This window comes from Patiria miniata, unplaced genomic scaffold (assembly GCF_015706575.1).
Source record: "Patiria miniata isolate m_02_andy unplaced genomic scaffold, ASM1570657v1 HiC_scaffold_18, whole genome shotgun sequence".
In the NCBI taxonomy this organism is placed as follows: Eukaryota; Metazoa; Echinodermata; class Asteroidea; order Valvatida; family Asterinidae; genus Patiria; species Patiria miniata.
This window is the reverse complement of record NW_024037056.1, coordinates 8,065,628-8,078,087: the sequence shown is the minus strand read 5'-3', so window position 1 is coordinate 8,078,087 and position 12,460 is coordinate 8,065,628. Positions and strand designations below refer to the sequence as shown.

General features: G+C 39.8%; 1 protein-coding gene across 1 annotated transcript in view; it reads left to right on the top strand.

The window, feature by feature from the left end:
* The first annotated feature begins 5,226 nt into the window (after positions 1 to 5,226).
* LOC119724474 (double-strand-break repair protein rad21 homolog) overlaps positions 5,227 to 12,460 on the top strand; it is a 32,121-nt gene continuing 24,887 nt past the window's right edge. The window contains exons 1-2 of the mRNA XM_038195535.1: positions 5,227 to 5,446; positions 11,164 to 11,355. Coding sequence (XP_038051463.1) covers positions 11,212 to 11,355 — 144 coding nt within the window. The 5' untranslated portion in view covers positions 5,227 to 5,446; positions 11,164 to 11,211. The remainder of the gene's footprint in view (positions 5,447 to 11,163; positions 11,356 to 12,460) is intronic.

The following is a 12,460-nucleotide window of genomic DNA, read 5'->3' as shown; positions in this document are numbered from 1 at the left end:
ACATACTCGGAGTGTGCCAACGGAGGTGGACTCCCTATTATCGCGGTATGCGGGAAGTGGTTTTTATAATGATCTCAACTTTTTTTCAAAGTTAAAGGGAAAATTCAACCTTTGCAAACATCAAAAAACGAAATGATCAAATTATTACGAAATACCTTACTGAATTGTTAGGGACTGACAGTCTAAAACCTATCATGTTCTTGTAGTCTGGTTCCCTTACCCCACTTATGATGAAACGGCGCAATTAATACACTTGGGGAATTGTAAGGTCAGATAATCAGTCTAGCACAGGCTTGTACCCCTTCACAGGTGTGTAATCAATTGCAAAGAAAAGTCAGAAAAACTAAATATGAAAAATTAAGAACACTTTTTTGAAAAAAAAGCCAGTTTTTCTCCAATGCTGGATCATGGTCGCAGCGTTGGAAAAAAAATACAGTTTTTCTTGAATCAGCACAGAAGGAGCTAAGATTTTAAAGGATGCTTTAGTTTTCTTGGTTTTTCCAGCATCTACAAGCCCAAAACGTGAAACAAGTCAGTTTAACAATATTTTCTATAACATATACTAATCCTTCAAATCCATTTATTTCTGTAAATTTTAGCAAAAGCAAATGTTGTGCATTCCCTTTAATGTTTGACCGAAACATCCCCGAATAAAGTCTGATATTTTCCCTGTAACGTTTCAAGTTGATTAAAGACTATCTGTCTGCAGCCCCTCCCCCGAAAGGTGAACACAAATCACTGAGGCAAGTCTACTAATTGGCGGTTGGGGGCGCCATTCACTTTACACGGTGTGCCGTTTTATTTTTGTTACCGCGCTGTGCTTATTTTGATCTCGTAAAAGTTTTACGATTTCGCGGTGCAAATATCGTCTTTCGACTTCATTTTACACTTGCAGCTAAAGAATGGGAACCAGACAATGGAACTTTCATGGACAGAGCACCATTAAAGATTTATGTTAAAATATAGACTGTACCTTTAAGCAGACACGGTGAGGGAAAATTTGCAAGTTTTGGGGGACGTTAATATTTATTAAAAATCGTCGAAAGTCCCGAAAGACACTACATTTTGTAATCATCCTTTTTATACAACTCGGCAGAAAGTCCTTAAATGACCGGTGAACTGGATAAGAATCGCCACTTGAAGGAGTTTTGGCAACGCAAAAGGAAAAATGTCCCATGCCGCGATAATATGGAGGGATGTCGCGATAATAGGGAGACATATGCGCAGTGGCTTTTCTTCTAGTCAGGTGGCTTAGATCTAATTTTCGTCAAGATCGTGACCAACTGGTCCAAAGCACCAAACTTGGCAAATAGATTCTTATAGACCTAGAGAAGATATTTAGAAGGGGTGACACCTGAAATTCTCTTTGGAAGGGTGCCTCATTTGCATAAATTGTTAATACCGGTACCTGCGTATAATATATTTATTCCCATATGGGGGTATATTTAAAAAGAAAAAAAAATTGAGAAAAGTGTATTTTGGGGATTCTACTTACATATCTTTACATAAATAACATTTCCAAAGCATATAAGTGACTGAATAATTGAGAGGACATAGTAACGATCCAAAATTGCTACTATTATGCCCTAAAGTTGCGCGCATTTTCCTTGACTCCAGATATCATCAATTAGTCTTGCCAAACATCAGCATTGATGTCAAACTTCAAATTCACCAAGTAGCTTACTGGTACAGTTACCCTATTAAAACCTCAAGTAAACAATGATAACATTGTGATATTTAGCCCAGAAAACAAAAACTGGGAAAAAAACGAGGTGTCCATAAATTGGGCTAACAAGTAGGTGAAGGGTTGCCTAACATGGGAGACTGGAACAAGTTCAAAGAAAATTCCCAAAATTATTGTTGAGAAAACGTTTTGGCGTAGACAAAATTATTGTAAACAACAATAATATCTTATTTAGGGGGATTTCGTTGAACTTGTTCAAGTCCCCACGTTACCCTTCCCGTAGAAGCCCAATTTACGGACACCACGTTTTCTCCTCTTTTTTTGGTCTTTTGGGTTAAACATCAGGATGTTATCAATTTTCACACGATTTCCCACTTATTTATGTCAGGGTAACTATGCCAGTAAGTAACTTTGTGAATTTGAAGCTCATCAGTACCCACGTTTGGCGAGACTATAGTTGATGGTATCTGAGGAAAAGGGAAATGCGCGCAACTTTAGAGTAAAACAGTAGCAATTTTGGTTCTTTACTATGTCCTCCTATTTATTCAGTCACTTATAATTATATGCTTTAGAAAATTTTATTGAAGTAAGAATATGCAAGTAGAATCACCAAAATACACTTTTCAAATAAAAAAATAAAAATATACCCAAATATGGGAATAAATATATTACACGGCAGGGATTAACGATTTATTCAAATTAGGCACCCTTCCCAAAAGAATTTCAGGTGTCACCCCTTCTAAATATCTTTTCTTGGGCTATAAGAATCTATCTGCCAAGTTTGGTGCTTTGGACCAGTCGGTCACGATTCCGACCATATGCCACCTGACTGTTCCTTTTGGTTTGAGATTGTGCACTTTGCATCATGTTTATTTATAGTCTCAACGGGGCCGTATCATAAGTCCGACGCCTCATTCCGACGCCTCATATGAGTCCGAAATTTCGGACTTATGAGGCGACGGTCGGACCTAGGCATTAATTCCGCCTCGTAGGTCCGACGCATCATAATCCGACGCCTCATATTAAGTCCGACAATGGACAAACCGGCGCTGTTTCGGACTTTAATGAGGCGTCGGACTTATGCGGCGTTGGATCTACAAGAGGCGGCGGACTAATATGAACAGACCCCGTCTCAACAGGATTTTTTTTAAGTAAAACATATTTTTTTAATTCATAGTTAACTTAAAACTTTAATTAATTCGGAATTTACAGTATTAATTAGTACATCAATATCTTTATGACTGTAAAATAAATTTATATAAACTATACACCTAACTTATACACATATATTCATCAGTAATTTGAATTAATTGATTAAAGTATCGGACTGGATCAAATCCAACAGATTATCTCTAAACCTAAAGAAAACCAAGTGTATGTTATTTAGCCGCACAGTCTCCAAAAATTACCAAGAATTATTATTATTGATAACGCAATGATTATTTCTGAAACTATACTAGCACTTTTAGGTATACTCGTTGATAATCATGGAAATATCACATTGACCATTTATGTAAAATTGTCTCAAGAAATATAGGTGTTATTAGTAGAATTTTTTTTTTATTCCCCATTATATTTTGTTTATACCTTGTATAATACTCTAGTTTTATCCTACATATGGAATTCTAGCCTGGGGAATTAACGCATCCCGGTGTCATCTAAACAGACTCCTTGTAGTTGAGGCTTTCCCAATGTACATTTCTGTTCTATTCTCATAAAACATTTAATATATATGATCTTTACACCTTTCAGCTCGGTATCTTCATGCACCAAATATCTCAGAATGTTATTCCATGTTGTCTTGCATCGGTTTTCACTAGAAACATCGCCATTCATTCTCATGCAACCCGACAGTCTGCCCATTATCATCTCCCCAATGTCCGTACCACACTCGCCCCAAAAGCCATTCCCTTCCAAGGTCCCAAGCTATGGAACTCCCTCCAGCGGCCCTTGCAAAATACCAAATCTGATATCATATTAAAAAAAACTTCAAGCAATTCATTTTAAATAAATACGCCTAAGCCTTGTTCGCTATTTATCTTGTCATAGTTTAATGGATATGCTCAATAAATTTGTGATCATTTCATTCTGATAAAATCATAGACATGTACGTATTCTTTCTTTTTACTTTATAATGAAATCGATTTTCTCTTGTTTAGTTCAACTTTGAGTCTTCTTCACTATTAACGTTTAGCTATTGATCAGAGGTTCTTCTTGATTGTGTTAATGATTTTGTTCTATCATTATTTTTACATAATATTGTAATTAATAATAATATTAGTGGATATTTATAAAGCGCACGTATCCACCAGGACTGGTGCTCAAGGCGCTATATCATTATTACCCCCCTTCTCATTGGGCACATGAAACATTCCAAATACCATCTCAGCTCCCTGGGGAGTATACAGCTCGATGCAGCCTGTTAGGCGCAAGGAAGCTAATTCGATCACAATAACCATCTCCTGGGTGGAGAGAAGCAATGAGTGACAAAGTGCCTTGCCCAAGGGCACATGGTCCATGACCCCGCCAGGACTCGAACCCTTAACCTGTAGCTTTACCCCGGCCACAGCCACGAGTCAGTGCCCTTAACCACGAGGCCACAGTACTCCAAATTTATTTTCATTTATTCCGGTTTGCCTTCCATCCCAATTGTCTTGTTTCATTCATGTTTGTTGTGTTTATAATCCATTTGTCTGTGTATATAATCATGCTAATTATCGGCAAGATCGGGGTCCATACCCACAAGCTAAGCTTTCTTATTCATGATGGATTCTGCATCTCTATTAATTGTATTTATTATCTGCTTATTACCTCGTACTCATGTGAATTATGAGATGAAATAAAGTCAAGTTCAAGTCAATAATCATGTGTATTATTGTTTATGGCTCAACATGATTTTTTTCAAAGCAAACAATATATTTGTTAATTATTAAATTACTTAATAATTTAAAATTTATTTAAATTTTTTTTTTTTAAAGAATGTTTGCATTTTAAAAAGTGTACAGCACTTGCAATGTACCGGTAATGTAAAGCATTTTCAAAAATAATATGAATGAATGTAGTTCCGTGAGGTTAATTAATGTTGTTAAGTTAATCAATTTAATAAATTATTTATTAATGAAATTATTAATATATTTTAAATTTTAAAGATATATTCAACAGGAGGGATGCCTATGCAGATAAGTCCAAGGGATCAGCTGGACAATATAAATAATATGGTGTCATCAGCCAGCGAAATTAAACGCAGGCCGCTGCCAGCCGCAGCTGTACCGTGTACGGTTCGACATTTTGGGCGGGAATGAACGATTACGAGATTCGGGAAAACGCTTGGTTTCAATTCAAATAACGGTAACTAGAAGGTCAGTATAAATTGAATTCAGTTTAAAAAAACAAGAAGTAGAACTATCTTTAAACTACATTTAATAATTATTAAATACATCTACAATATATTTATCGAGCAATGTTTGCAAAAAGATGAAATTAAAATAAGATTACACATTGTCTAGCTCCTTCTGGATACCGCTAAATATGTATATGCGTCGAGGTCGGCCATTTTTTTTTTTATCAATGTTGTGCATTTATGCGAGATATATACCTAGATGCAGGAGAGGGATCGGGTGCAGACCGTCAACACCAACGATGCAGATGAGCTGTTTCTATTAAACGTAGCCTGCCTAATGACTCAAAGATTTATACAAGTCTATTAGTAGGCCCGTACAGTTTAAATATACAACGTCAGCAATCTTTTGAAGATATTTGCAGGTAAGACTTCGCTCGTCACTCGTCGTAGTCTAGAATGTCTAGCCCAGGTTGGAAGAAGTCTTCATTGCATTACGACTGACGTCCAGGATGACAATTCTCTACATATGTCATAAGACCACCCACAATTTTGACCAGAGTTTTGTTATGTTTTACCTCGTTATAGAAGCTTATTTCACGCCTACATACTCTAGCATGTCTAGTCTACATGTCCTTATCTAGCTGGAGTTACCTAGCTTGAGTGACTCCAGCTGACATGCTCATATTCATTCACATGTAGCGCTGGAGGAAGGCCTGTGCGTTTCCATGTGGTAGCAAGAGACCCTAAAAAAATGGCCTCTCCCAAAAATTGTTCATTTTCACCTCTAATATCCCACCCCAGAGTTCACCCACATACCTCATACATTCAGCAGTTATTTACAAAGCCTAATGATCGATTTGAAACAAGACCAACAAAAAAAAAGTGAAAAATCTTGACGATTTCGGTGGCTTGTCCGTAAAAATACGCCTGTTCCAACGGCTGTCTTCCATTTTGTTTTGCTAATTATATTAATGTATGCATCACGTGATGACATAAAAAAAATCGGCGCGCACGATGTATTTGGGTACCACACCGCTTTCAGGCGCCGCAAGTGAGTTCAATTTTCGTCTGGTGCGTTGCCGTGGAGAGCATTCTCGTTGTCTTGCTTTCCGCGACAACGCACCAGACGAAAATTGAACTCACTTGCGGCGCCTGAAAGCGGTGTGGTACCCAAATACATCGTGCGCGCCGATTTTTTTTATGTCATCACGTGATGCATGCATTAATATAATTAGCAAAACAAAATGGAAGACAGCCGTTGGAACAGGCGTATTTTTACGGACAAGCCACCGAAATCGTCAAGATTTTTCACTTTTTTTTTGTTGGTCTTGTTTCAAATCGATCATTAGGCTTCGTAAATAACTGCTGAATGTATGAGGTATGTGGGTGAACTCTGGGGTGGGATATTAGAGGTGAAAATGAACAATTTTTGGGAGAGGCCATTTTTTTAGGGTCTCTTGCTACCACATGGAAACGCACAGGCCTTCCTCCAGCGCTACATGTGAATGAATATGAGCATGTCAGCTGGAGTCACTCAAGCTAGGAGTTACCCAGCCCTGAGTTTTATCATTGGGTTGTATTAGGGCTGGAGCGAATTTTTCTCGTAACTTGTAGTATAGGCAAACATTTTTGGAAAATGTTCAATTTTGTCCCCGTTACACACTAATTGCAACTGCAACTCACCCCAAACTTGCCTGGAATAACCATTACACAGGTCCTTGAAGTAAAAAACGATCCACGATGAAGATTCAGCCTACAATTGCAGTAAAAACAGGAGGAATAACCGCTAACTTGACAACCTTGCTGGATTGGCCAGGACCGCAATTGGTTTGTGCACAAAAAAAATTGTGTACAATGAATGGCGGTCGATTAACAGGCACAGAGAGCAATCGCTGTCAACTACTCGTTTTTGCCGGCTGCGCTGGCTGTTGGCGCATGACGTCACGCAGAAGCGTAACACCCGATGACTGTTTCATGCACTAATATAAGGTTTACCACTCGCATCACAGCTTTGGTACTGGAACCGCAACCAATAGTGCATGAAACAGTCATCGGGTGTTACGCTTCCGCGTGACGTCATGCGCCAACAGCCAGCGCAGCCGGCAAAAACGAGTAGTTGACAGCGATCGCTCTCTGTGCCCGTTAATCGACCGCCATTCATTGTACACAATTTTTTTTGTGCACAAACCAATTGCGGTCCTGGCCAATCCAGCAAGGTTGTCAAGTTAGCGGTTATTCCTCCTGTTTTCACTGCAATTGTAGGCTGAATCTTCATCGTGGATCGTTTTTTACTTCAAGGACCTGTGTAATGGTTATTCCAGGCAAGTTTGGGGTGAGTTGCAGTTGCAATTAGTGTGTAACGGGGACAAAATTGAACATTTTCCAAAAAATTTTGCCTATACTACAAGACTTACAAGTTACGAGAAAAATTCGCTCCAGCCCTAATAGACAACCCAATGATAAAACTCAGGGGTGGGTAACTCCAGCTAGTCTTTATCTATAGTATTGGTCCGGGGGGTTCAGGAATTCGCATGATATGTGATGCTGACCGACGTTAATCAGGAAACTAAACTCTAAATCAATGTTAAACTTGTACGTGTTTGTAGACTCTTTTCATCAGTTTCTCATCACCGTACCGCGTCCTACGAAAGCGCACCGCGCACACGCTAGCGCCCTCCTTGGTTGGTTTTGGTGGGAACGTGCAGTGACGTTACTCCTAGAACTATGAGGCTCCACATAGTGGAGCCTCATAGGTTCAGAACCCCGCAAAAGTGTTGTCAGCACAAAACACTAATTAAGTACAAAAACGTCCATCCCAACCAAGCTTTTTCCCACAGAACCGCTGCACAGTTTGCCCCTAAACTCCGTACAATACCTCATGACATACTCACGTTATGTGCACCCAACAAACATCGGTGGATTCTGTCTGTTTTTTGGCAAAAATGATGAAAAATATGCCCTTTCCACACTGAGCCAACCTGACACTTGAAACGTGCACGCGCGCAGAATGATCGCAGTCATTTTCGGGTCCGATCGCTTGGAGCGCGCCGCGGGGGTACGTACTTGCACTTGTACGCATGCGCATAATATCATTCCGCCCCTACACCATACCCCCCGCGGCGCGCTCCGAGCGATCGAACCGAAAATGACTGCGATCATTCTGCGCGCGTGCTCGTTTCAAGTGTTAGGTTGGCTCAGTGCGGAAAGGGCATATTTTTCATCATTTTTGCCGAAAACAGACAGAATCCACCGATGTTTGTTGGGTGCACATAACGTGAGTATGTCATGAGGTATTGTACGGAGTTTAGGGGCAAACTGTGCAGCGGTTCTGTGGGAAAAAGCTTGGTTGGGATGGACGTTTTTGTACTTAATTAGTGTTTTGTGCTGACAACAATTTTGCGGGGTTCTGAACCTATGAGGCTCCACTGCGTGGAGCCTCATAGTTCTAGGAGTACAGTGACGTCACTCCAGCCAACCGAAGTCATGAAAACACTCCACCAATGACCAAAGCCGAAACAAATTTCTGGTCATGCTGGTCAGGGTCGCTAAAACATGCCCGGTCATTGGATAGGCGACCGCGCTTACAAGTTAGTGCGCATGCGTTTGAGGGTGGTTACTTAGTCTTAGTCTGGTTCCATTTAGACATGAGCGTCGGGGATAATTGTCAGGTCTGGGAACCAGACTAGTGGTTACTAAGCAAATCGCGCGTGTGCACTGCGCGTTCACGCTGCACGCCACGGACGTACGTCATGCATGTACGTACGTACGACTAGACTCGGCGGTGAGAAACTGATGAAAAGAGTCTACAACAACATACAAGTTTAACGTTGCTTTAGAGTTTATTTTCCTGATTAAGGTCGGTCAGCATCTTATATGGAATTCCTGAACCCAGCGGCCCAATAGATAAGGACACATAGAATACTACGACGTAAAAATTGGCTTCTCCAACAAGGTAAAAATATTGAAAATATTGGTCATAAATTTTTTCGCCCGTTTTTGAGCACTTCATATCCTTGACTCTCTCCGTAACGTAGGGAGGAAAGGGAGTCCACCTGGGCTAAGCCCAGGCTAGTCCCACTAACTGCTAACCATGCCAACTAGGTCGTTTTTTGAGGGTCTGGGTGAAAGTCGGATCCTGGTCGGACCTAGTCGGACCTGGCCGGATCCTCTATTAACCCTTACCCTACTAGACCCTCCAACGCATGCCAATATGTGCCTCAAGAAAATCTCCTATGTTTTTTGCATGGCCCTCCAATATCTGCCATGTCATTTCAAGGGTAACTGGACAGGCACTCCAATACATGCCACAGAGAACAATGAGAGTCCTCTGATAACAAAGTGAGTGCCCCCAGCTGGTCAGTATCAGGCACCCTCCAGGGCCTCCAACTCCTGCCAATTGGAGCCTTCACAGTCAAGATAGTTTATCCTCCAATTAACTGCAGCTGGAGGGCATTGGCATAACCAACTGACATGCAGTAAACTACCCTCAGAGAGTAAGGGTTAAAGACGTGTAAAAAGTACAGAAAAGACCCACGATGCTCATACGATGGAGCAATTAAAACAACATACAGTACTCATACTGACCCTAATTTTGTCAAGACCTTGTTCTCTGGTTTAAGCCGCAGAATAATGGTTCTCACGTCATAACAATTGTAAGGCACGGTCCGTACGTACTTTTTCCTTATTTATCACAGACATAATTTGCTATGCATGAGGGCGCTATTTCGCTTTAAAAACAGGTTAATGCAGGGCCATTAGTACTTAGCGGCGACCGTGTCAAACTTGCCAAGTCGGATCCTATCTTTAAAATCATCATCTGTCATTTGAAAAACTTGTCCTGTTTGAAAGTTATCAAATAAATCCTACAGTCCATTTTGACAGTACGGGACCTTAACGTCAAGAAATAATGTGTCCGAGTTGGGTGGGATAATTCATGAGGCACATTGTGTTCGCTGAAGTGTACACGAATAATGCAGGGCCATATTTCGTCTTAAATCCCAAGTCCGATCCTATCTTTAACCCTGCTATGCCCAGTGCAGTTGGCAGAGAATTATCAGACCTTTCAAAACATTTTAAATTTGCCTGACTAAATGGGTTTTGAAAGATGAAATAGTGCTGGAACTTTGAAACCTTTCGAAAGGTTTCGGAAGGTGAAGCAACTCTGTGGGCAAATTCAGTAAGTTGCCTTTCAATACCTTTCGAAAGGAATTGAAAGGTGTGGTAGTGCAGTAACAATACATTCTGGAGGATTTTAAAAGGTCCTGCATTTTTTGTCCTCCAATTTGCCAGAACCCAGATTTTGAGGTGTTTTGAATGGTCAAACCACAGGAGAGTTAAAATCATCATCTGTCATCTTAAAAACTTGTCCTGTTTACAAGTTATAAAATAAACCCTACAGTTATAATATGGAATTTTTTCGTCGGGGTGATATAAATCAAATTAGGTTTTGCCCTTCACCGACGTTTAAACACTGTATACTGAAGTCCTTATTTAGGGCAAATATTAAGAGGTAAGGGTAAATGAGCCTGAATGCCGAGTATGAGTTGGAATGAATTCCATGAAAGTTTTGATTTTTTTTCCATTCAAATTACCAACCTTTGGAATCAATGTACATGTACAGTACATGTATGGCCCTGCATGCAGTCTACTCCAGTGCGGACTATAGACTAGGGCTAGGATAGTCAAACTGCCTCTGTACCCAATTTCATGAAGCGCTGCGTGTATGCGACGCGTCGCAACCCCAGTAAAGCCCGGATCATACTCGGCACGAAAGCGAGCATGAATTTGTGATGTCATGTCAAGTATTCGCACTGTGAATTTGTAAAGTTAAACATATTTCAACTTGGGCAAATTTCACAGTGAATGTTTCATGACTTCGCATTTGCGAAGGGAATTTGACGTCTGAAACATTCCCCATCTACAATCATGAAGTTTAATTAGCACGTCAAAATGAAAAGCACATTTTCCACACACTTTTCCATAGGTTCAACCTCTAAGACCTTGGCAGCACAGGTTGGTAGTGGAATGGTTTGGACAATTGAGGGGTGCATAGGTACGTGTATACTGTTGGAGATGATGCTGACTGTGTTATGGATAACAAATATACAACACATTAAACATGTACTCTATCTTTACACAGGTTGTAGACCTAAGTACGGACATACACTAGCTACATCCGCCCTGCACAATGTTTTATGCACACTTTGTGCTGAGCAAGAAAGGCCCACTTGCCAGGATATGGCTGGCTGCTCACTGGGACAAGAAGTTAACCAAGGCACATGTGTTTGAAACAAATGTACCATCATGTGTTGATAGCATTATTCATCCAAAGGTAAACAGTTGAAAATAACCTTGTTTTTGTTTAGTTTTTGTGTGTTTTATCTTCACAGATGAGCTTGTGCCAAATAACCTAAATGTCAGAAAAGATATTAAGTGACCATGTCTTAGTGAGATTTATAAAAAAAATGTATTGAAATGACTTGGCAACATGTGAATACACACCAATTGATAATTTTCATCTTGGTCATTTGAAGATATGGTATGATAAAAATGAAGCTATGCAATGCTCTTTTTCCATTCACTGTTGCACCAGTGCCCATTCCCCAATGTTGGATTAATATTCTTCTGTGGGAAATTAACTACAATTTGCAATAAATTGAAACATTTTCACATCTTGAATTGTGCTATTTGAAATAATGAACTGTTCCTAAAGTAACACAATTTTTGGTTATTTTAGGGAGCCCAATAGTGGCAGACATAAATATTGAAAAGTGAAAATTGTTCATATCCTGAGAAATAAAATAAATTCCTACATTTCTGGTATTACAGTGTATCAATGAAATAAGGGGATTTAGAGTGGCTTATGCATATTTAAATTTATGCAAATAGGGGTGAAGTTTGCAGAATGATCAGCTGTATCAGCATACATATACCTACCGGTCACCGCTGTTGCTTAAGCGACATAAAGCTGTGCGCATGTGCCACTTTTACAGCCAGGTCAATTAAAATGCATAATTCATGAGGGGTGACCCGCGACAGAGGGACGATCTAACACCTGAAATTATCGATAAATATTGACATTATAGGGGCTTTTCCATTTTACACTGCATGCAACAGATAATGTTGATAATGGCAGAACAACAGTGATTACATGTATAATGTATATATATTTAGACCATATTGGCAGGCTAATTCACCACCTGTAGTTGTGGGGAAGTTTATATTAGGCCAAAAAAAAAAAAAAAACAGTTCTGCTTCCGATTGCATGGCATTTCAAAATAGGGTAGGTGGGTAGGTAAATAATTTTTATTTTGCCTATTTTTTTGTGTACGATCATATGGAGGCGTCCGTGGGTAGTCAAGGGTAAAAGGTAGAAATTGATGGTTTTGGGTGTTTTTTCTTATTTTTCCAATAAAAAAATTAGGGGTTTTTTTTGG